General features: G+C 43.4%; 1 protein-coding gene across 2 annotated transcripts in view; it reads right to left on the reverse strand.

Annotated features, from left to right (window-relative positions):
- slit3 (slit homolog 3 (Drosophila)) overlaps positions 1 to 26088 on the reverse strand; it is a 356338-nt gene that overhangs the window by 54262 nt on the left and 275988 nt on the right. For both annotated transcript variants that reach the window (XM_033624492.2, XM_033624503.2), the window contains 6 exons: positions 19887 to 20030; positions 15405 to 15568; positions 6970 to 7102; positions 3077 to 3145; positions 2868 to 2939; positions 630 to 701 (listed from right to left, as the gene is read on the reverse strand). In XM_033624492.2, the coding sequence (XP_033480383.2) occupies positions 630 to 701; positions 2868 to 2939; positions 3077 to 3145; positions 6970 to 7102; positions 15405 to 15568; positions 19887 to 20030 (654 nt within the window). The remainder of the gene's footprint in view (positions 1 to 629; positions 702 to 2867; positions 2940 to 3076; positions 3146 to 6969; positions 7103 to 15404; positions 15569 to 19886; positions 20031 to 26088) is intronic.

Genomic DNA, 26088 nt, shown 5'->3' on the forward strand with positions numbered 1-26088 from the left:
TGATTTCACTTCTCACCTTGCTGCAGTGATGCACAGGGGTACCGTTGGACCCTGTGATGTCACTGCTGGTGGCAATTTTCAATTCAAAATGCCACATATGGCACCGTTAAGAAACCTGATTGAATTCTGCCATTACTGAGCATCGGAGGTGTGTGCAGCTGCTCGCATGTGTGTGAGAGGATGGTCAGACACCGATGTTCACGTGTACATTGTGCATGTGCGCGTGTCACTTTGTGAGACAGAGGGTGGACAACCAGATGGATGACTGAGAGAAACAGAGGCTGGAGGTCGATTCATCAAACACAACACTGGGCGGAGAGAGAGACGGAGACACAGAGAGGGAGACAGAGTGAAGGGACACAGGGGGAGAGAGAGAGGCCAGAGCATGCAGATAGAGAGGGAGTATTAAAGAGGAGATGAGAGATTGTCACTTTTATCTTTTTTAGTACCCTGAAACAACAAATGATTGGGTGGCTGCGACTCATTTTGTGACTGGGTCTTAACGTGGCACTCGGCCCTGGCACCAGGGGAGTGATTAAACTTTGATTTAGCTCTGTACAACAACTAGCGAAGGGGAGTGTTGAATATTGAATCCACTGCGGCACTTAAAGATGAAGCTCGCTACTCACAGCAGGCGAAGTGACTTGAGCCCGTCGAAGGCATGGACCGGGATGCAGCGGATCTGGTTATAACTCAGGATGCTGGAAGACAGAGGACATGAGCAAGGTCACAAGACTTAGTTTATGACTCAGGATGGTGTTTTTCCACAGTATTATTTTCTTGGCTGTACTCATTTAAAATGGTTTTTCCTTGTCTTTCAGTCTACATCCCTCGATACATAAAAATTAATGTAGAGGGACTAATATAAAGAGATAAAAAAGAGGGAAGATATGAGAGGTGACACAGCAGATTTTGGCTTATACAATAACTTAGCACAGAACCAGTTGCCACTGTGGGTTAAGCAAAGGGAAATAAACAAGAAGGCCACATCTGAAATGAAGCAGAAAAAGTATTCAGAGGTTAAAAAGTGCCAGAGGCAAAGCTGAAGCTCCAACACCACAGGTATTTTCTCTCTCTTAAAACTGCAAATGAACCAAAAATTAAGTTTAGTAATGAATGAAGGTGAGGGAAACACTTGTGGACAGAATTCTGACCAGGGTCAAATGAGATGAAGTTGGCTATTTCAGCGCGCTATCATCATTTTAAACATTATTAAGTCAGATAATGATCCTTGTGTAAAAAGCTGACTGTTGCTCTCTGATCACCCTTAAGACAACAGCAGCCTCCAACGCTGGATCTCAGCACTTTTTCTTTTGGCTCCTGATGCTCTTCAATTAACGTCCATGTGAAACAGAAGTTAGAGTGTCTTTAGCTTCCGTATTGTGACGTATTTCGGACTGCTGGCTCCACACACACACCTCCCTCGTCTTAGGTCAGGAGGTGGATGAGGGGGTGTTGGATGAATTAGACATCTGCTGCATTGTTTGGAATTGGAAACAAAGGTTTTGCTCACAAACATCTCCTCCTATCTCTCTCCATATCACTCTGTTAGCTACCACAACCCACAAACAGTGACGTGTGGTTTTATATAGCCAGTGTGGCTAGCTTGTCGCTCAAAGTACCAGTTTGTTGGACAAAGTTTTGTAAATGCTCCTGAGTGCAGGACAAGTCATCAAACATTTGAAATTGTTTACGTGGTTTCATAGAAAGAGGAAAGACAGATGTAAAAATACTGATTTTCTTGACATATATTTGTCATATAACAAGAGCTAAATGATGTGTTAACGCAGGCACACAGGATTAAAACTGGGAAAATATATTTTTCATTTCATGAGGACATTAAGTAATGCTTAATCATTATTAATGATTATCAAGAGGGCTCAATGTGTCTCAGAAGAAAGAGGAAAAACCCAAATTCTTTCTCATCTCCAACTGCAGGTTAACAACTGGCGTAGAAGTTGGAGAAAAGAGCCTAACAACCAATAAATCAACAGATTAAGAAAATCCAATGTGGAAAAAGAAACACTCTCCTCCACCTATACCTCTTCAACTCTTGGCAAGGTGTGCTTGAGCAAGGCATTTAACTCAGCAAGTGTTCCACTGATGCTATCTGCGGGCTAACAGTAGAAGCCTGTGGTTGCGCTGGGCAGCTCCCAGGCGTGAATGAGTGCAATTCTATGAAATATAAAACTAGGCGTTGCTGGAAAAGAGCAAATGTACTTTCCCTGGACACACAAAATCCTCTAAGTTGATGTAAAATCCATGTGATAGATAAGGTAGATTAGCTAAAGGCAAAAAAAGAGACTAAGTTAGCAATAAAAGGAATTTGTATGTACGACAGAATGGCAGTAAAGAGCTGAAGAGAGGGGAATTTAAGAGGAGCTAAAGCAGCTTATTATCCAATAGGTTCATTTAGTGAGTGGCGGAAAAGCGAAAGGATAGATTTGAGAAGTTTTAGGAAGAAACAGGAAGACAGGAAAGCCAGATACCACATGAATATGTAAAGAGGACAATGATAAAGCTTGGAATAAGACAGAGGAGAGAACAGGAGAGGAGCGAGAGGAGTGTGGCAATATTTGGGGTAAAAGGAGGACAGAGGAGGAAAAACTGGAGGGAGAGGAGTAAGAAAGATGAAATGACAAAGGTAGAGAAAGATGAAGATACAGAAAAAAATGGGAGAGAAAAGAAAAAGCAGGAAACTGAAGAAGAAAGGGAGGAGAGGAGAGGGCGATTAATCAACATTAAGAGAAGAAAACACTGATTTATCTTGCGGCTTTTAACCTCACACACACACAAAACCCATCAAGACATGGGCGGGGGTGTGTGCATTCATGACTAGGTGTGTGCGTGTTGCCATGGTAACTCACAGTGTGGCCAGTTGAGTCATGTTACTGAAGGTGAAGGGGGCCAATGTGCTGATGCTGTTGTTGCTCAGGTCCCTGTGTGGATACAAGCATACAGTAAATGCACACAGACAAATACACACATGACAGAACATGCTGAGCAGATGCATGTTTCTAAACTGTCTGCGTGAGGATATGTGTATTCTGTTCAAGGTCATGGGAGAGGTACATACACCAGTGACAGCTGCTTCAGGCCTGCCAGCTCCTTGGGCACAGATGTCAGCATATTACCCTCCAGGTAACTGCAAGGGAAGGTGCATAGTTAATGCAGAATATATTACATATATACATTTAGATACAAAATAGGCCTGTGGGGGTGAGAAAATTGAAATATAGCACATCAGTTTTGCAACTTTTGTCATATTACTGCAGGTGATGGGAGGATGTGAAAGGCAGATGAGCAGAGTGGGGGATGAGTTTGAGTTGTGCTGGTAGAAACAGACCTCAAATCTACCTTTTTATAGCATATCTGCATGAACCAGAGGAGTATGGTGCATTTTACATTCACTCAGTTGTGTGCTATGTGAATGTGATCAGCTTCAAACTTAACAGAGTAAGAATAAAACAAATCGTTCAGACTTGGTAAATACTTTTGTTTCCTTTCGTTGACAGATGAGAAGATCAATCCCACTCGGCTACAGCTGAGCGAGGGCCCGTGGCGTATTAGCTTAGCTTAGCATAGCAATAAGACTGGAAACAGGGGCAAACAGCTAGCGCTGCTCCTTCCAAAGTTCAAAACAAAAGTTTATCCATCCACCCACTACTTCTGTGCAGGAGCTCCGATGGTTGCCTGGCAACCTCACAGTGACCACAAGACTCCTCTGGCTGTTGTTGGTCATAAAATAACTGCAGCATATAACTCGCTGTAAAAACCACAAGTTCTCTTTTTTTGCATTTAGTTGGAGAGCAGATTTTTAAAAGTAAAATTGTGTTGTGAGCTTCACAAGTGTTGGCATGCATATCCTTTAACTTTAAATAGAGCCAAGCCAGATGTGACCACCTGCATTCAGTCTTAATGCTAAGCTCTTCAACCTGCAAAATGTCACTCAAATTAACATGTAGAGATGCAAAGCAACTGCAAAGAGAGACACACGGCTACTACAGATAGGTACAATATTTCCACCAGGAGATACCAAACCGCAAAAATATGCATAATAACTACAAAAACATGCAGCAAAAAAAGACAGAAAGAAAAACGAGGCAAGCCCACTGCAGATTCTGTGTGTCCTGCTCCTTTGTAGGAGAGGTGAAGGGAGTTTTTGCTTATCTGTGCAGTTGGGTCCATTTGCTCCGTTTCCACCAAACACTTTCAGTATGGTACCTTTGGACCGAAAAGTAACCCTTCAGACATGGTACCTAGACACTAGCGTTGTCACCACAAACAGTACTTTTAAATGTGGGCGGGGTTGTTGTCACTCACTGCTCCGTCCGGCACTCACTGTATTTCCTTCTTTATCAGTCTGCACCTTGTTTATCGTCCACAGAACGAGGCTGCATGCCGACATTTTCAGAACAAAATAGAACAGGCTGCAGTGAGAGTCCCTCTCCATGGGATATTTAAAAATAGCAGGTGTGTGCATTGAGTCTTTCTCAGGCAAGCTCAGGGGTTTAGTGTTGCCGTAGCCCACAGGAACGAGGCTCAGCGACGCTTTTTTTCCTCTGAGTGAGGATTAGAATATATGCAGTTCACATACCCCGATCTAAATTAATATAAATATAAAGGCTTGAAGATCCACACCATACTGAAGGTGCTGATGGATTCACATGATTCATGCATTGAGTAACATTACAAGTTAACGTTCCACCTTAAAAGTCGCCGGCAGTCAGCCCAGTGAATTAAATTATTTTTTTTTCTCAGACTCCAGCTGCTGCAAGAGGCAGCAAAACATCCTTTCATTTTGTAGTTACAATTTACCAATAAAACTCTCCACAGTATGAACAGTGATTACATGAACCTCAAAACCAGACACAACTCAGCCCTGAGCAGAGTGACCTTCCTCTATTGACCAATCAACAGACTGCAGTGTTCACAGCTCCACCTTTTAGTACCAGATCTGTGTGCTAGGTACCCCAACAGAGGGGGGACCAAAAATGGGGACAATACAGAACGGTTCCATTGGTACCATCCACAACTTTTCACAGTGGAAACGGGAAAAAAAGTGTACCAAACTGAACTGAACCATACTGCTCTGTGGAAATGGGGCAACTGTCTCATAGTCTGCACACTAAGCTAACTGCCCCCCTCCTGTAGCTCCATACTTACAGACATGAAAGTGACATGTTCTCATCTAACGCTTGGCAAAAAAGTAAATACATGTATTTCCCAAAATGAAGGTCTATTTCTTTAAACCAAGAGCAAAGCTAAATATTTGTTCGACAAGACCAAGATCCCATCTTTAAATCGATTTTTATTTTAATCCCATTTTGCTTTTATCTGACAGGAGAGAGTGACAGTGAAAAAAGAACAAATATGAGGACTCAAATATGTGCAGCAAATACAGTACAGGTCATGTGTAGCACCAGACAAGACCTCTTTGGAAAGTAAACGTTAATTTCTTTAACATCGTCGTCATCGCACATTAGCTTTTACACTGATTTGATTCCAGCAGCTACGTTACACTTTCTGCATAAGTAAATGTCTGTGGAAGATTATCGCTCTGAATTCGCCTGACAGCAAATCAAGACGGGACAAGATGACAAGATTACAAGTGTGTTAGTGTGAACCTGCCCAGCTGAGGCTGTGGAGACAGTTTCAACATGTGGCTTTAAACAAATATATAAACACACAATATTCACCTACTGATTCGTCTGTGACAAACAAGTAAACCACATATACACTCCAGCACACACACATTTTATGATCCCTTGCTCTCTGTTCCTCTCTCCCTCTCAGGTCATAAGTAGGTCATGTGGACAGTATGATGGAGTGTCTTCTTCAGCCTGATCAATACCTAATCACTGCTATTGACCCCGCAGAGCAGACCTATTTCACAGCTAGAGGGGTTTCTGCGTGTGTGTGTGCACAATTATTCACCTTCCCGACGACAAATTGTCTTCCTACTTTTTTTTCTAAATTCCCCAATCTCGATTAACATTGTTTTACCCTTGTTTTATCCTACATCAATTCTAACAATTACTATCATTATAGACATTTCCTATATCGGTGTCTCTCTTTGCTACAGGGATTCCTGCTCGCTTGAAATTAACAGGACAAAGCGAGTTACAAGATGTAGCAGCTGCACTATATGGGGGAATAACAAGGCAAATAAATAATTCAAAGTATTAAAACTGTTGTAGATAATTACAAATACAAGCATTTGTTTATTTGTTATTGGTGTCTCTTTTAGTGCGACCTATCTGAAAAACAATATCTCATTATTGTACTAGACAAAAGCTAAAAAAGCTCTGGCAAAGAATTTAAATATAAAATGTGGACCATGGCTTCTTTACAGGTGTTTTTGGCACTATAGCTTTGAAAACTGAGTCTTTCTTACAAGCAACTTGCGAAATATTTTTAACAAAATAACCCAAGGACACTTTCTGGTATCTCCTCTCAGCTGTCTGTAACTGCTTTGGCAATCGTTCCATCTCTCTCTGTTTGCCAATATGAAGTATTAGACAGAATGAGACTGTGTGTTGCGGATAAACTATCTGCGGTGATTCATAGATTCATGACATTACCTTTCAAACAAACACGTTCCAACACACAAGTACCTGCAGCAGTCACTTGCCTTTAAACCCATCAAGTCACACAGGAAGAAAGGAAAAGAGAGAGTGTGTGTGTTTGTGTGTATTCACTAAATGGTGTGTTAGTTACTGAAGCAGCAGAGGGCAAACTGCTGCATCAATATTGCACTGCAGCAGTGTGTGACTGTGTGTGTGGCTGTGACTTTGCATGTTATTGGAGAGTAAGCATTGACACAAACGCCCGTTCCAGTGTGTGTGCGTGCACGTCTGCCGGTATGTTCATTGGCTTTTGTGCGTTGGTGTATTTGAACAAAGGTGAACGTGTGCATCTTGTGTTTGAGTTTGTGTGTGTGTGTGTGTACGTGCACGCGTGACTCACAGCTCCGTGGTGTCCTTGGGAATGCCCTTGGGCAGAGAGTGCAGCCCTCTGTTGCTGCATCGCACCACGCCGTCTGTGCACGTGCAGACGTCAGGACAGCCAGACGTAGGAAGACAACCATTATCCTCAGCACCTGGAGAGAGACGGAGAGGGGAAAGAGAGAGTGGGATGTTAGACAAAGAGAAAGAAGGAGAGGGAAGAGGAGGACAGATAAATTAAAAAAGAGGCAGAGGTGAGGGAGAGAAAAAGAGCAACAGGGAGGGACAAAGGAGGAGGAAATGAGATGGACCGAGGGGAAGGAGGTTGAGACAGGTTAGGGCAAAAGAGAAAAAGGAGAGCAGAGAGAGAGAAAGAGAGGGATGAAAAGAGATAAAGGCTGAACTGTAAGTGTGGTACTTGGTCAATTCCAATCAACTCTGCACTCAGCACTTTTAAAGAGTGCTTTACAATCCATATCAAATGACCAGAGGCTGCTTAACTGGTGTGGTTCAGCATCTGGCTCAGGACCTGCAGGCAGGTCACAGTGATATCAAAACGCCTCAGATGATTCTGGACAAACACTGAGCAGATGTTGGTGGGACGGTCTGCAATGACTATGCAAAGTCACAGAAATACAGCAACAAACTGAGGTAAATCATATACAGCAGTCTGTGACTTTAATACCTGGATTGTTGTTTCATGCACGAAATGCATCCGTGAAATATGTATGATATCATTTTCATCTTCATTCATTCATTTTCTATTACCGCTTATCATGTTAGGGGTCGCAGGGGGCTGAAGCCTATCCCAGCTGACATTGGGCGAGAGGCAGGGTTCACCCTGGACAGGTTGCCAGACTATCACAGGGCTGACATAGAGACAGACAACCATTCACACTCACATTCACACCTACGGACAATTTAGAGTCACCAATTAACCTGCATGTCTTTGGACTGTGGGAGGAAGCTGGAGTACCTGGAGAAAACCCACGCTGACACAGGAGAACATGTAAACTTCGCAAAGAAGGGCTCCCCCACCCCTGGGTTCAAACCCCTCACCCCACGTTCGAACCAGGAACCCTCTTGCTGTGAGGTGACAATGCTAAACACTGCACCACCATGCCGCCTCAAATTTATCTGGAAAACTTTATTAGTAAGGCCCAGACACACCAAATTGACATCAAAGAACTAGTGGCGACGAAGGCCAACTGTTGCGTTGCTGCCAAAAAGGTGCACTTGAACACACCGCAAAGACTACAGCCAATTGCTAACTAGCATGTGCATTTTGCACCTGCATATGAGGAAATAACTCTCTATACCAGCAGAGGGTGGTAGTTTGTGTTTGTCATTCAAAAAGGGAAACTGAAAGATTGACAGGACAGATTCAAGATGCTAGTTAGCTAGTTATCACATTAATGACACAATCCAATGTTGAAAGAACAAAGGATATTTACAGCACTCTAGCGACCAAAAACACACTTACAAACCGTTTCTGCTAAAGACCTCAATGGCTAAAACAATAATCTAACACATATAACAAATTGAGCATAGTGTTAGTTCAGGCAGGACACGATGTCAAGCTCAGCTCACATCCCAGCTCCATCAGCTGATCTCAAACAGCCCGATCAACTGACGGGAGCAGCTGATTGATCACATGATTCCTTTCTATAAAACCAATAGGCAATTCTTTGCCCATATTCAAACTGCTCTGGCCTGCCTACTGTTGCTGCTTCCTCTGCAAGCTGCTTTGCAACCTGCCTCCACCCCAGCTCCTCCTTTTCATGTCTGACTTATCAGTGTCATTTCTGTTTGTCATTGATGCTGCTCTGTTCTGCTCCTGGGGGCTCTTTGCTGCTGCTCTCCCTGCCTTAGGCTTTCCATGTAGGTGCATGGAAGGGCAGGGAGGTTTGCCTACACAGGAAGGCAAACCTCCCTGCCCTCTAGGAAAGGTAGAGAAGTCCCAGAACAGAGCCATACCACCAACAATAATACTGCAATGGAAATAAAGTTTTCTTTGACTGCAGTATTTCTGACTTAACTTTGTTTCAAACTCAAGTTCTCTTGACTTCAGTTATGTGTTTGCTTTCCTTTCTTCAGTTTCTCCTCTTGTGCACTGAGCTGCCAACCACAGTGATTTCATTCATCATCTCCACACTGAACACTGATTCAACACACTGAATCGACCAAAAAACAGCCGACAAGGGCCGAATAGCACCAACAATACAGGACACAACGAAACAGCAGAGACAACAGACACTTAATGACGGCCCGACATTAAATGACAACCGACTGTCGGCTTGGTTTGTCAGGCCCTTAAAGACTGGGAAACCTGCAACTTGCTTTTTGTCTTAAAATGCACGCCTCTAGTCATGGTGTAAAAAAACAGATTTTTAGAAAAACAATTGAGTTAAAGCGAACAGCTGTACTGTTAGAGAGACTGTTCAGGCTGTGCAGCTCCGTTCCACTCACACGCACATGTGCACACAAACATATGGCGGGGACCAAAGAACATCTGAGTGATTGTAATCGTTTAACACTCAGAGATAAGAAGGATCACAGACTACAGAGTTGTTCTTGGCTTAAAACGCCCTCCATTTCCTTGACTGACAGACAAACACACACACGCACACACACGCACACACACTCACAGCTTTAATCTAGCACTGCAGTATGTAAATAGTTGAACTGCGGTCCCAAATGTAAAACAAGCTGAGTTAAAACCATAATTAAGGATAATGACGACTGGACACTAAGCCAATCATAACACAACTGCAATCTGAGTTTGTGTGTACTTGTGTGTGTGTGACGACAGAAGGAAAGATTAGGAGGGAGAAAGTTTTTACTGTTTCCTGTCTCTTCCTTGGTTGTGTATTTGTGCCTCTGTACCCATATACTGCCATGGGCTGCGATGATGTACATGCACACGTTTTGGGATAAGTGTATGAGTTTGGTGCACATTCAGTTTGTTAAATAGCTATCTCCCCTCTGTCCTATGGCCATTTCCTCGTTCACTTTGTAGTCTCCTAATTGTACTAATGTCTAAATGTCGAGCAAATGGGCGCTTACGTGCCTGTGTGTGGAGCAGTGTGTGTGCAAGTGTATGTGTGTGTCTTATCTGATGTGTGTAGCTATAGAGTCCACGGGGAGGTGTAGCCGTGGGCTGACTCACTCCACAGTTGGCTGATTGAACTAACATCTAAATGTGCGCTAAATATCTTCTCACAAATTCAATTAACTTTACCTTTCCCCCGGCTGCCTCTGGACAACTTAACAGTCATTTTACTCAACTATAAATAGACCGGACATGGGGACCTTGGTTTTGTGTGTGCGCGTTTCTTTGCTTCTGCTCTTTTGAGAACCAGTTTGAGATTTACACCTTTGGAGTGTGCAGATTTAACTGTGGCCAAGAGGCCATGTTGACCCTGTTTGGTAGTTTGTTTTTCTGACTGCCAGCAGGATGTCTTCAAACCTTTGAGGATGGTTGGGACTTCAGCCAAGGTACAATTCAGTTGATGTTGGTGATGATCCAGATCTTTGATTTCCATCAACAAACAAACGTGTTTGACTATGAGATGAAAAGAATCCATATTAAACTGTAGTTTACAAGGTCAAACTAGAATTACTACCTCCTGCTTGTATGACTCCGCCAGCCAGTTAGGTTGCAGTTTACATCCATGTCTGTCCTGACTCATATGTGGCCAGGACAGTACGGATGTTGCACTCACCAGAGTTTCAACGTGGGCACCCAAGATTAGTGTCAATAGATCAATATTCGACCAAATGCCTGCCCTAATGATGTCGCAGTTAAGTTGACCTTTAAAGTTTTGCATATAAAATGTCATCACTTCATCATTTTATCCTAATACACATTTGTGCCAAATTTTGTCACACTTAGTGTATGAATCTTGAGCTATGGCCAAAAATGTGTTCTGTGAGGTCACAGTGACCTTTGCATGTAAGGTTATAGTACCTTGACCTTTGACCACCAAAATCTAATCAGTTCATCACAGAGTCAAAGTGGATGTTTGTGCCAAATTTGAAGAAATTTCTTCTGGGTGTTCTTGAGATATTGCGCTCACAAGAATGAGAGGGATGGATGGATAAGTGTGAAAAGAAGATGCCCCTGACCACAGCTGTCATCAGCACAGAGGCACCAAAACATACTAACATACATTCAGCTCAAATGATTTTCTATATCTGTATGCAGCTCCTCAGTTCTTACACATTAATTTACTACTTTACTACTGTCTGTATGTTGTACTATGTTGACTTTTTTTAGAATTGTGACAAGCACAGAGTTAAGATTAGGCATTTAATGTGTCACCTCGGCTCCAACTCACTTTCAAAAAACTTCCTGTCACTTTGATAATTAAACAAATTTATTTAACGGACTTAAACATGTTTCAAACATGAATCTAAATTCACTTTATAAACAAAGGAACACCTCACCCAAAAAATGACTATTTGTATGGCAATTGGTCATGATGTGTTACCTTACATTTGTGAAGAAAACTATCTTTCTAACAGGCCTCCACAGAAAACGGCGAACACAATAATTTATCAACTGATTGGGGAACACATTTAATAACAGCAAAACTATATAAAAACATCCATTTACAAAACTTTCACACAACTCCAAGTCTCATTTATCCAGTCATATGCTCACTCATTTATTATTCATTGTCTATAATCACTTATCCTATTCAGGGTTGCAGGGGTGGGGGGCTGTAGCCTATCCCAGCTTGACAATGGGTGAGAGGTGGGATACACCCTGGACAGGTCACCAGACTATCACAGGGCTGACACGCAAAGACAGACAACAGCCCCTTTTACACTGCCAGATTTTTTGCGAATGTTGGGCCATTTTGCCGGTAAGCTGCGAGCATTTAGACACACAAAGCCGGATTGGCGAGTTGATCCAGGGTGCCCAATTTTCCGCCTCGTAGGGTAGTCATATTGGCGGAACCCTTTTAGTTTACACAGACCGAGGCGGCCTTTCGCAACGGGAGGGGCTGTTGAAGACTTGTGGGAGGAGCTGTTGATGAAACTGCATGTGCGATCCACTGGCGGTTGATAAACAGGAAAGAGCTGATAGCAGGAATTAGCGAGCAGCTAGTAGCAAGAGGGAAATGCAAACCTGACAGACACTGTAAAGATGAGCAACTGGGGAGACAAGGAATTGCTTGTCCTCGCAAACGTAGAGGCCATTAACTGTCAGATGACGGGGATGGTGAAGAACGGGCCGACTTACGAGAGAATCACCGAAGGACTGACCAGCCGTGGCTTCCCTCCTGCATGTTTACGTCACACGCTGAGCTACACATTTTGTTACTTGCTCATGCCCCCCATTGCCCCGAAAAAGGCGCATTCTGTATAAACAAAAGTAGGTAGGTGGCATTTTGCCGCACTCCCCAATTTTGTTTTTATACTGCCAATGCTGAAAGAAGACTGATTGGGCTTTCCTGCAAATTTGCACAATTCCTATCTAAAAAGGGCTAACAATTCACACTTACATTCACACCAATGGGTAATTTAAAGTCACCATTTAACCTGCATGTCTGTGGACTGAGGGAGAAAGTCGACAGTGCTAAACACTGCATCACCCCGCCATAATTCTAGTACTGGAGTCTGGTTTTGAAGAGAGCATAGATATGTTTCACTTTCAGTTTTAAAGAGTAAGGTTTTGGCAAAACTGCATTTGTTGGGAAGTGCTGAGCATACGACCGGATAATAACAGAAGTTTTGATGTAGTTTTGCTGTTGTTAAACATGGTCCTCTATAAATCCATATGTTCTTGGTGGAGGCATGTTTTCTTCACAAATTCAAGGTTACACACAAATGGTCATTTTATGGGCGAAGTATTCCTTTAATGTCATAAAAAACAGTCAGATAGTTGTGGAAAGACTTCATCTCATCCACAGCTTTAGTGATATGGCATACAGCAACTGTAAGGTCCTCATAAGGACAGCAGTACAAGGGTCTGAGTATCATATCAGCCATTCAAATTTATGTTTGTGCAGCTGAGTGTGCTTGAAGGTAGATTTCTGTGTGTGTGTGTGTGTGTGTGTGTGTGTGTGTGCAGGATTCAAGAATGAATATTAAGATCTGATACCATCTTAGAGTTTCCTTACTCGAGCCAACCCGGCTAACTACTTTCCAAACTCATTTTCAGTAAATGGTTGCAGAGCAGCTACAGGAAATTAGAAAAGTGTAATGAATTCAAAGAAACTCAGGAGCGAGAGGGAAGCCGAGCGAGATGGAAAGAGAGAAAAAAGGCAGATCGGAAGGAGTTTAAAGTGTAAAGCTATAAAGAAAGAAAAAGGGGAAAAAAGAAACAAAGATGTAATAGACATGAGAGCCAGACCACACTTTGTCTATGGCGTCAAACTTGGCGGCCAAGACGACGGCCTCGGTCGCTATAGGCAGGCATCGTCGTGGTAACAGCAACGTCACTGTAGAAACCACAAGCTGATGTCATCTACGGCTGCTGTTTGCCAGTAGTTACTGATCATTCTGTCCTCATGATACCCTGCTGAGGATGTCTGTGTGTGTGTGCGTGTATCTGCTGGCTTCATGGGATGATGGAAGTTTTGCAATGACTATCTGGAGGGGTTGTTAAAGTTTGACACAAAAGACGAGAATCGGAGCTGAAGATAAGCTCACTTCAGTCAAGTCCAGCGCAAACGAAAAGACTTGAGGTCTCTCAGGATGCGACAAGATTTCATTGTGATATCAGTGAAATCCTCCTGAGAACAAGTGATTTTCCTCAGCGTAATTAGGGCACTCATTGTGAGTCACTCTGGGTAAAACCCCCAATGTAAAACTGCAGTTGTAATAATATAAATAGTCTTGACCTTTCTCTCACCACCCGATGCTCCACTGCAGCAGGAATTTCCACGAATTTCACAGTTTTATTAGACTTATTTTCCTTCCGCCCATTACCAACCTTTATGTCTCACGAGAGACCTTAAAAACTTTATTAAAAGTTGTGTTGGGCATTATCACCGAACATGAAACAACCTTCCATGTGGAAATTTCCCTTGAATGTGTTTCTTGAAACACTGAGAATGCATTCAGTAATTGGGATGAGTAAACATGATGCAAAGACACATTTAACTCACCTTTCAATCACCTGACTCATGCTCTTATCTGTACAGGACACCAGGCTGCTGAGTGACACATGTCATTTGTTTCAGGTTTTCAGAGTGTGACCTTTAGTTTGGATTCATAAATGCTCAGGCTGTTCCCATGCACTGTTAATACACTTACCTATTAAAATAATGCACCACAATTTAATTAAATTCCACTTAATCATGAGCCAGTAACACGTGTGTAACCCATGTAATTAGGAAGGCTGCAGGACTTTCCCTGAGATCAGTGTTCGGAACTGTGTGAAGCCAAGTGAACTTTAAGGCCCTGATCACGCCAGGAAACAACGCACCTCCTTATTCTAACCTTCCTGTGTAATCATTCTACTGTTTATCTATTGATTTTAGTTATTTGACAGTAATTTGTATCTAGTTACTAAAGCAGAGGCAGAGGGTACTTGCTGTACTGTAGCTCTGGTTGAGGGTGAGAGGCTGTCAGTAAATAGTTTGTTGGGCACAGGGAAACAGAGATCTGTGTGGGTACATGAGACCCTAAAAGAGAGGGTAGATCATGGGGAGTACCACCAGTTGGTCCAGGAGCTTCACCTCAATGTTGGCTGTTTCCAGGCATATTTTAGGATGACTCAGCGGCAGTTTGATCATCTGCTGTCTATCGTCGGGCCGTATAGCTCTGGATATCCAGCAACCACTACCGAGAGTTTCTCCTCCATTGTTTACCAACTGTAAACTTGTTTTCATGACCACTACAGATTGACCTGCCGCCTCTTAAATCATCCGGCTGGACAATGGGAAAAAAGATGAGAAAAAAAGAGATGACGTGGGGCGTTTTTCTGCTTTGAGTTGAAGTTTTTTCAGAGCTCTCCAGCAAAAACACCAGGTGCAAAAACCACGAGCAAAAAGCTTCATTCTCATTCAAATCAATTACAAAAAGCTGCCTCCAGCCACTAAAACGCTGTCTGTGTGATCAGGGCCAAAGTTAGTCTGAGGTACCTTGTCACCATTTTTCTTTTCCTAAACCTGACCACAGTAACTTCACTCGCGTAAACCTAACCTACGTGACTTCATGTTAAGTACCTAACATCATTTGTTGTGCGCTAATTGATGTGATATCACACAAATTGTTGTATGGAGATATGTTGAAATACTGGATGCACGTCCCATAGAACTTGGTAGACCAGTCCCACACACTTTCAGGTGTTGTTCACTACAGTATTTTAGTGTTAATCCTCTTTTAACAGTGTTTTATGTGTAAGCACTGTTATCTCTAATTGTGTTAATGAAGCAAGAAAGAAAAGAAAACATTTTGCAGAGTCAGTACAGAGTGAGGGAGTAAAGAAGGGGGGCTCACCGTCGCATGTGAAGTCTGGGTTGGCCACATCCTGGATGGGGATCTCCTTTAGGAAGGCTGGCCTCTGACAGCGAGGGTTTCCACTGACCACCCTGGTCTTCTTCAGCCACTGACCAAGCCAGGCCAAATGACAATCACACACATAGGGGTTGGACAGGAGGTTGCTATGGAAATGAAGAGGGACAAGACACAGAGAGGGAAGGAAACAGGAGAAATGAACACCAGTGTTGGGAGCTTCTCAAACATGTTGCCGCACAATTGTGGTTACACTACACGCACAGTTTCATGAATTCATCATAGCAAGATGATGCACATTTGATAAATGTGTCCGCTGAATTTTGCCCTCATGAATACAATATTGATATATTAATATTAAGCAGATAAAGATAAGATCAATAAGACTGCAGCTTACAAAAACAACAAAAAAGGGGCACAAGGCAAAAGAGATTATCAGCTATTTATCTACAAAGCTAATCCCAACAATTAAGGCAGCAGTTTGTGTGGTATACTTTACACTGCAAACCACACAAATATAACTTGTTTTCTGGTCAGCTATACACTTGAATAAATTCAGATGGAAGACAAAGAGAGGCGGCAAGAGAAAGGCAACAAAAGACAGCCAAAAAGAAAAGGTTATCAGTTATTTTTATTCATTTTGTAAAGAACAAGAGAGAGATGGAGAATGGAAAGGAAGAGGTGGCAGAATGAAAAACTGAAAGAGAGAGACAGAAAAGAGAAAAGGTTATCTGTACATTTTATTCATTTTTGATCACCCCTCATTGCATTTTGTTGCTTTTGTAACACAGCTCATGTAATATTTATGCTGAACCATATTTAAACTGGATGAAGGCTGAGGAGGCATCAGCAGCACAGCAGCGGTGTACTTAGGTGCATTTTCTTCTCAGCTCACTGCCGTTTTAGATTCAATATAGTCCAGTGATGACTTTATTTTAGATAAAGGGATGCTGTTACAGTAGGCGGAACAACAATATGAGGACTTTATTCCCACCTTCCACTAACAGTAAAGGATTAATGGAAATCTTAAGTCTTGTCTATACAGACAGCAGCATTTTTGAAAACGTTTTTTTTCCCTCCTTCGTTCTCAAAAAATAAATGCTGTCCATACAAGCACTGTTTTAAAAAAGTCTCCTTCCAAATGAAAATGCAAACACAACTGAAGTGCTGTCAAACCAAACCAACTGGCAGCAATGTAACAGCGACCCTAAAGCCATGCAAAGAAGAAGAAGATCAGAACAAAGTGTTTTACAGAAATTAAATGTAAACTCCAAGATTCTGATTCACTCTCTGACCAGACTAAAATGCAGCATCTACTTGGAGGAAATAGTGTCATCACCACTGATGCAGTAAGATGTGCATGTCACAACCTCAGAGACAACCAACACAACATGTAGTTCACCTCATCACAGATCACACTCTACCTTTTTATTAACTCCTTCACTTAATTAGTTTTGTTTCCTTTAAAATGTATGTCTGTGATTTTGTCTACAGAGCTGTTCTTTTTTTATTATTGACTTGTACAGAGATACAACCACTGTACAGAGAACATTAAAGGAGCAACCAGTAGACATTTGTGGTCTGGGTCCGTCTTTCAATCAGCACACAACGCAGATCCCACAGAAGTTAACTGGTGTGCACCCAGCCAGATACGAGAATGCCACAGAACAGACACACCCGTTACACTACCTAAAAATCACACACTGGAACGGCATGATGCCGCAGTTGTTTGGTTCTGTATGTAAAAGCAAAGGGATGCTTAATCAAGGGACTTTGTTGCGTCCCTGTCGGAAACTCTTCTGTTTTTCCCCTTCAACACGTCAACACTAAAAACAGAGTTTCTGACAATCTTCACCCTGGACAGAGTTTTACAAAAGGTGTGATTTCAGTGACCTAAAATGCAGTTTGTGTGGACAAAAGGCCAAAACACAGAGAAAAGCTACATTTCAAATATGTAATGTATATACCAATCAGCCTAAACATTAAAACCACTGGTGGGTGACGTGAATAACATTGATCATCTTGTTATAGTGCAATGTTCTGCTGGGAAGCCTTGGGTCCTGGCATTCATGTGGATGCTACTTAACGTGCTCCACCCACCTGAACACTGTTGCAGACCACGTAAACCCCCTCATGGCAACAGCACTTGTCGATGTGCCACCCCACAAAAACTGCTCAGAGATGACCTGAGGAATGAGACAAAGAGCTCAAGGCGTCGTCCTGACCACCAAATACCCCAGATCCCAATCTGATCGAACATTTGAGGGACATGTGCTGGTACCCCAGAGGTACCACCAATCCATAGTGGGTCCTCCTTGGGCATGGCTCTGACCTGGACAGGACCTGACAGGACCTCTGGAGGGTGTCCCTTGGTGTCTTGCACCAATGCCTTGGCTTCAGATCTTTCGGGTCCTGTGGGTTGTGAGGTGGGGTAACAGTACGTCCCATAGATGTTTGATCAGACTGGGATTTGGGGAATTTAGAGGCCAGGTTGATGCCTTGAGGTCTCTGTCGTGTTCCTCGGGCCACTCCTGAGCAGATTTTGTGGTGTGGTATGGTACATTGTCCTGGTGGGGGGCCACAGCTACTGGGGAGTGCTGTTGCCATAATGGGAGGTACCTGGTCTGCCCCAGTGTTTAGGTGGGTGGAACGTGTCTGGTGGCATCCACATGAATGTCAGAAACCAGGATTTCCCAACAGGACATTGCACAGTTACAAGATGATCAGTGTTGTTCACGTTATCTGTCAGTGTTTTTAATGTTTTGGCTGATCGATGTATATGTATATGCAGACTTGGGGATTGGGGAATTAAATTTTTGATGACTCACATGTATCTCCTTAATGATGATGGTATGCCTCCAAGTCGTGTCAAGACATGTAAAGTGGCATACTGCCCTTGCACTGTGTCTGCTGAACTAACAAACTTGCATGTTGCTGTTTGTGCTACAATATTAATGGGGTGCTGCTATAGATAGGGATGAGTTATTTCCTCATTTCCTTGTAATGAATTGACCTCGCTGCCTGGCAACCAGACCTTTGCTAAATCCCTTCCTTCCTTAACAATGTGTTAATCTTTTAATTAAACGAACAAAGTCTGTTGGGAAACAATGCACTACAAATGGAGACTGATATTAGAAATGGTCGGAGTGAGAGAGAAGAGGAGAAAACAGAGGGAAGATAAGGAAATGAACAGAGGAAGTGTTAAGAACAGAAGCTTTAGACATTAAAAAAATCTATCCGTCCTTTCACAGGTAGGTGCTGCATACAAATTCAAGTGTTAAAATGAAAAACGGAGGCTTAAAAAAGAATGAACACTGAAAAATGACAGGGATGATGGTAATAGAATATGTTCCTTTTTTGTAGTGATAATCACCGACAGCCCCACTGAGCAAACCTGAGTTTATGCAACCATCCATTCATCCTCTCTCTCCGCTATCCCCATTTCCCCTCTCTTGTTTCCTACTTTTCCTCCCAAAAGACTCAAGGAGAAACTTGAATCGAAGATGACAGGTACACAGCAGGACAGAGAAAGAGAACAAAAGGCAGAACAAGGGAAGCAAACACGAAGGAAAAGCAAGAGAGAGCGTTAGAGAGGATGTGAGGAGACTCTTTTTTGGGCTTGGCACATCTGTGTCTACGGTAAGAGGAAGAAAAGATATAAAAATCAACCTGTAATGTTTTATTAAGCTGAAAAAATCTATTATTTACAACCTTCAGATCCGTGTGGTCAGAAGATTGAAGATAAAACACACACACACACACACACACACACACGGTCTTTTGCCTCCTTGCCTCCTGCTCTTTCCTTCCTAACAATAATGTTACGTGGCAGGTTAATACTTGTCATAACTTTACTTCATGGCATTTTTTTCTGTACTTCTCTGTGCAGGCTGAACACCAGTCAACATCTTCACACACATGAAAACATGTACACCTCACACACACACCAAACACACACAAAACCTAAAAGAATATATTGCATCTTGGTCGCAGCAGGTGTGTTCATCTTTGGGAGGATAAAAACAAGCTTGCAGATGCTATAGTGTGTGTCCCTATGTGTGTGTGTGCGTGTGTGTGAGTGGGTGTGCAGATGCTGGGATATATTTAGCTTTGATAACAAACGTCTTGGGATCCAGACCAATGTAGTCGATAATGATGGAGAGCATCTGCGAGGAGAACAGTGTCCAGAGAGCAACATGTGTACAAATGTGTGTGTACGTGTGTTGCAGGGTAGATAACTCCCACAGCAGTGCTAAACTCTGGAAAAATAGAGGATAGGGACGGAGAAGAGAAAGAGGGAGAGATAAAGAAAGAAGCAGAGACTAAGAACAAGGGGGAGGAAGATAAGACAAAAAGACATAAAGACAAAAAGTGACTGCGGCACATGTTGAGAGATAGCAAGAATAATGGGATGGAATTAAAAAAGACAGGAAAATAAGCACCACAAAGCCATCATAATAGACTCACATGGTGGACAGGGAGTGCAGGGTGGAGAAGGCTCCTGGGGCGATGCTGGAGATCCGGTTGTCGTACAACGAAAGCAGACGCACCGAGCTCAGACCCATAAATGTGCTGTTGTCAATGCAGGTGATCTGGTTGCTCCGCAGCATTCTGGAAACACACACACAGTTTGTATTCAGTAAACGAAAAGCTAGAAGTTACTGTTTGCACATTTTGTTTTACCTTTTACTGGAGCTTACAATAAAATCTTTACAACATAAACTCCAGAGTCTCATGATTAGATCTCATCACCCAAATCTTAAATCATAAACATTAAACCAATGACTCAGGAATTTATTACACTCCTTATTTTTCTTTCACTTGAGGGATGCTTTATGAGAGACAGTCTTACTGTTTGTCCTGAGGAAAGATGTTACTATTGAAACAGTTTGCCTATAAAACAGTTAAATGAAAAATACCAGATTTACACACTTGGATAAAAAGAGACAGAAAAAGAGGTTAAAAGAACATAACCTAAAATGATATGGACAAAAGATAAAACAGAAAGCAGGGGTAAATTCAAACCAGCCCTCACAGGACAACTGTGACAGAGTCTGTAATATGACATTAGCTTTTGACATGCAGTCACGTGGGACCGGGCTAACTGAGTTAGTTAGCATTAGCAATCTCTGGGACAGGCTAACCTAGTTAGCAAGGCTATTACTGGAGCAGGGAGCCTCTTAACATAATACAGAGACAGCCATGATGCCATTAGAGAGTCATTAGCCGGCATATATATACATGATAGCATTAGCCAGTCATTACTGAGCATACACAGACAACATTAGCTCATGAGTCCGTACACTATCCTGTAACCCCTAATTGGACGCTAGCCTATTTATGGAGGGTGCCCAAATTAAGGGAACAACAATAGGCTGTCATTAGCTTTGATTTCAGGGTGAGTGAGTAAACAATCCTGGTGCTCTGTTTTTAGTCTGGAGAAGAAAAAGTTAAGTCCACCATAAGTCAGGTGCTAACACAAGTCACAGTCTGCAACAGGAGAAGTACACTTTAAATCATCAAAGGTACTGCTATGCAAAGGCAAAACACCTTCATTTAAATCTAGTCAGAATTACTTTTTTGTTGTTTATGGAACAATAATGACTTGCTCTACAAAGTGGACAGATATCCTGTGTCTCCTGTGTGGTTTTTAGTGGAGAGTAGTTGTTTGTGTCTGCCTTAACTAGGAACAGTTTTGAAATAACCAAGGTAAATTTCCCATAACTTCATTTTTGGTTCTCTAGCTTGTTTTGTCGCACTTAGGCCGTGCACATGCCACGCACAGCAGAGCGACATGCACTCATTCCTGATCGCCTGTTTTTCAGGGTGTGCCGGCTACGCCCCTAGGTAAACAGAGTTCAACTTTTGGAATGCATCAGCGTGCATCGCATGTCATGTGACAAGGACCAATCAATCACAGCCGACAGATATCTCTCCCTTCTTTGGTAAATATTAGTGGTGAATGTGGAGAAGAAGTTGATCATGTTAGTGCAGAGCTGCCAGAGCTTTACATCCGTCCCACAGATGATAGACCTACACACTTCTAAACAGCGCCTGGAAGAAAATCAGCTCTGCACTCAGGATTTCAGGTAAATAGGCTATGGTACAATGCCTGCCACCACGCTCTTGAAAGCTGGCACAAAAAAGGGCAAAAAAGAAGCGCCCAGAGCCTGACCTCGCGTTTTCCAGGCGGTTAAAAGCGCTCCATCTGTACGGCCCTTAGAATGCTTTATTATCTGAGACATGAAGTTACTGTTTTTGGTGTTGCAAGGTGCAACTTTGAGAGTTAAGAAAAACAGTATTGTAAGGTTATGTTTTAATTCAACACAAATATTAGTTAACCCAATTTGGTCCTAATGATTTATGTTGGTAATGTACCATCAAAAAACAATCTACAAAATTCATATTATAGTAAAGGGATAGTTTCATGATATATCACTAGATTCTAAATAAGATATAATCATTATCATGCAGTATATTACTTACTATAATCAACAAAGTGATAGATCAAATGGAAGTTAATGCCTTTTGCCTTTTGTCTTGGTATGACCCTCATTATCTTGCAGACAATGCAAAGGAGCGGGGCAGCTGTGGCTCAGGAGGTAGAGTGGGTTGTCTAGTAATTGGAATATCGGCAGTACAATCCGCAGCTCCTCCAGTCCACAAGTTGAAGTATTGTTGGGCAAGATACTGAAGCCCAAATTGCTCTTAATGGCTGTACATGCGTTTATTAATTTACTTGTTTATTTGACAAGGACAAATGCATAAGACACCACTTTATATGTAAGATACAAAGTAGATGCAGACTATTTTAAGTTCTGAATAATGGTCAGAAGTTTTTCGGTTCTACACTGTGGTGAGTTCAGGTATTTTGTCTTTTGTTTGTCAGGGCAGAGTAGGTTTTAGATAACTTCATAGCTCCTGTTTTTGACATTCATCTTCTCCTGCATCAGGAGCATTTACTTTGTTCATTAGTTAGCTGTCACCGCTGAAACGCTGCCAGACAATCTATTTTTAAATCGGCTTCTAACCAATTTTAGAAGCGACAGTTCAGATTCGCCTTTTACTCCCATCTGGCTTTAACAGCACTTTTTAACCTGACGAAGTTTTACAGCGATCAGTTCCCTGGTTTTGCACTTTTATTGCGAACTACCTTGAGAGAAGTCGGGCTGTGGCTAAGCACTGCCGAGATTGCTTTTAGCCTAGCAGCTAACCTGTCGCCGTCAAGTCATGCACAGCGATGAGAAAACCCTACTGCTCAAAGCAAATAAAAAGATCACTGGCCTGAAGGAGGACATCAGACGGCTTTCTGAGGAACTCCACAAAAAGGACTCCCTACTTTCCAGTTTTATGGACCTAGCGAGTGAGCAGTCCAAAAAGCTGGCCTCCCTCAGCTCGACCCTCCAGGATACGATGGCGTGGGACCCCCGCACCTGTCCACGGCCCTCCTGCTCAACCCCTGGCCATGGGTCAACCTGGACCGAGGTTGTGGTCCACAGCCACAAGAGGGGCTCAGGCGAGTTTTCCTCTCCCCCTCCTCTGAGCCTCTCCAACTGCTTCTCCGTCTTGGCAGACGACAACCCGGTCCATCCAGCTGACTCCACCACCCCTCCCCATCACCAGGATACAGATACATCCAAGCCGTCTGTCAACCCCACTACTCCAGCACCGCCGGCAACTATCATCACCAACGACGCACTGTCACAGACAGATCCGGGTCCCGGCTCGGGGCATTTAGCTCCGGCTCCCCGCTCGGAGCGTCCCTCAAGGGCCTCCCGCTCTGAGCATCCCTCGCCGGCCTGCACCAGCACGTCATCGAGAGTGGATCGCCATCCGTCCCGATCATCAACCTCTGCATCTCTTCGGAGGCTTTTGAAAGAGGCGATCATCGGTCACTCCAAGGGTATTCCCTGTCCAGGCCAGTTACCTGTCAACACTGTGACCACCGTTACGCCTCACATGGGGGCGGAGCCAATTGACTCCCCCTCCCACCACCTGCCTCCAGACCCAGCAGAGCAGCTCCCTCCATCTCCGTCTCCCCGTTCTCTGTTCCCCCTCACCTCCATAATAGCAGGTGACTCCATCACAAGAAACATCCATTTCCTCAATGCAACCACACACTGTTTGCCTGGTGCCACAGTGTCATCACTAATGGATAAACTCCCAGACCTGCTTGAACTAATCCCTCCCTCTGTGAAACGCATTATTCTCCACATTGGGACCAATGACACTGCCCGCGGCCAATCAGAAGTGTTGAAATCTAACTTCATTAAACTATTTAACTTTATAAAAACATGTGGAAAATCTGTTCTCATTAGCGGCCCTCTTCCCACACTTAATCATGGATCAGAGCGATTCAGCAGACTTCTTTATCTCAACTCCTGGCTTAGGGCGGCCTGTACAACCCATGGTTTTACTTTCATTGACAATTTCAATTTATTCTGGAACCATCCCTCCTTCTACTGTGGCGATGGTATTCACCCAAACAAGCTGGGAAGCCAGGTGCTCTCAGCGAACATACAGCATGCAGTACATTATGCATGACTGTCTACACCCGAACCACTTGCCTCCCTGCCCTCCCCCAACATACCCCCCCACTGTCCTCCACTGTCCACGGCTTCCCCTTTGCCGCAACTCCCTGTTCCCCACTCCAACCCATTTTTTCCCTCTTCACCAGGGTCCCCTGTGTGTAACTCTGTATCTCCCTTACACTCTGCCCCCACAGCAAGCCTCGTCCCCCTCCCCATCCCCACTATTGCCAGTCACAGGTTCTCCCCAGCTCGGATCTCCACCATACACCGCTGTGGAGTGTACACAGAACCCCTGCGCCCAGTGAAGGCCTTCAGACGGGGCTGTATACAGCATCATCTCCGTCCGGTCAGTCGTGTCTCCCAGCAGCCTGACCGGCATTTAATCCGTATGGCCCTGTTTAACACCAGATCCCTCACGAATAAAACCTTCATCCTGAATGACTTTTTCACCTCTCACCTTCTGGATTTTCTGTTGTTGACAGAAACATGGAGTAAACCAGGTGACAACAGAGCCTTCTCTGAGCTCCTCCCTCCCAAATGTTCGTTCTTTAGTTCCCCACGAGCATCTGGTAGAGGAGGGGGCCTTGCCTCTGTGTTCAAGGACAATTTTAGCTGCCGACTCCTTCCCACACATAACTACACCTCCTTTGAGCTACAGTTATTTGTGATTGAGCTTACATGTTCTGTCTTATGTGCCGTTGTGTACCGCCCACCTAAATATAATAAGAACTTTATTCAAGAGTTCTCAGAGTTTTTATCAGAGTCTGCTTCTGTTCATGATCAACTCTTGATCTGTGGAGATTTTAACATTCATGTTTGTTGTCCCTCTGACCAGTTTGCTACGGATTTTAAAAACCTCTTAGAGTGTTTTGATTTAATTCAATCAGTCGATCAACCAACTCACCATCTTGGACATATCCTGGATCTGGTTATCTCCCGTGGGCTCTCAATCTCCATTAATGAAATGTCTGACACTGCGATCTCAGATCACCTGCCCATTATCTTCGAGTTCACAGCCCCTCCTGTAGCCTGTAAACCTCTTGCCCAGTCTTGTCAACGCCGCATTCTCACCTCCTCAACAGCTGGGGAATTTGCCACTGCCTTCATGGGATCACAGCTTCTCAAATCCAGTGATCTGATGCATCCTCTGTCCCCAGACATCATCCTCTCCTCCTTTTACTCCACCTGCTCTAGGATACTGGACTCGATCGCCCCATTACGACATAAATCAACGAAACTGAGAGCAGACCCTTGGATAAATAACTCTATTCGTGCCCTCAGACAACGCTGCCGGCAGGCTGAATGTCGCTGGAAAAAAGACAAATTACATGTATCCTGGGGCATACTAAGAGATAGCCTCACTGACTATCAAAGGGCCGTGAAAGAGGCTAAATGTCAATATCTGTCCAATGTCATTTTCAGGAACAGTCATCAGCCCAGAGTTTTGTTCAGTACAATCAACAAAGTTGTTAACCCATGCACCTCTGTCTTGGCTGATGCCTCAATCAGCACTTGTGAGAGTCTTCTTCGCTTTTTTGTTGACAAAGTTACTACTGTCAGACAACTTGCCAGTAGCATTTCAAATGTCGATCTGTCCATTGCTCCGCCACACTCTGCTGTGTTTGAAAAGTTTGAACCAGTCTCCATCTCAACCCTCACAAAAGTGGTGCTACATATGAACCCCACAAACTGCCCCTTGGACATTATTCCTACTAAACTGTTGGTAGAGGTGTTTAATGTTGTTGGTCCCTCCTTACTGACTTTTATTAACTCTTCTCTTAGCTCTGGCTCTGTCCCGGCCGCCCTGAAACATGCTGTGGTTCGGCCTCTCCTTAAAAAACCTCAACTCGATCCCTCAGGTCTATCAAATTTTAGACCTGTCTCCCATCTGTCCTTTTTGTCCAAAGTTCTAGAAAAAGTTGTTTTCACACAACTACAAGCATTGTTAGAGAACAACAATATTTTTGATAAATTCCAGTCTGGCTTCAGATCTCGTCATAGCACCGAGTCTGCTTTGCTGAAGGTACACAATGACGTTGCTCTGTCTGTTGATGCCAAATGCCCTATGATCCTAGTACTGCTAGACCTCACAGCGTCCTTCGATACTGTGGACCACGCGATCCTGCTATCCCGCCTTA

The sequence above is a fragment of the Epinephelus lanceolatus genome, chromosome 7 (genome assembly GCF_041903045.1).
Source record: "Epinephelus lanceolatus isolate andai-2023 chromosome 7, ASM4190304v1, whole genome shotgun sequence".
In the NCBI taxonomy this organism is placed as follows: domain Eukaryota; kingdom Metazoa; phylum Chordata; class Actinopteri; order Perciformes; family Serranidae; genus Epinephelus; species Epinephelus lanceolatus.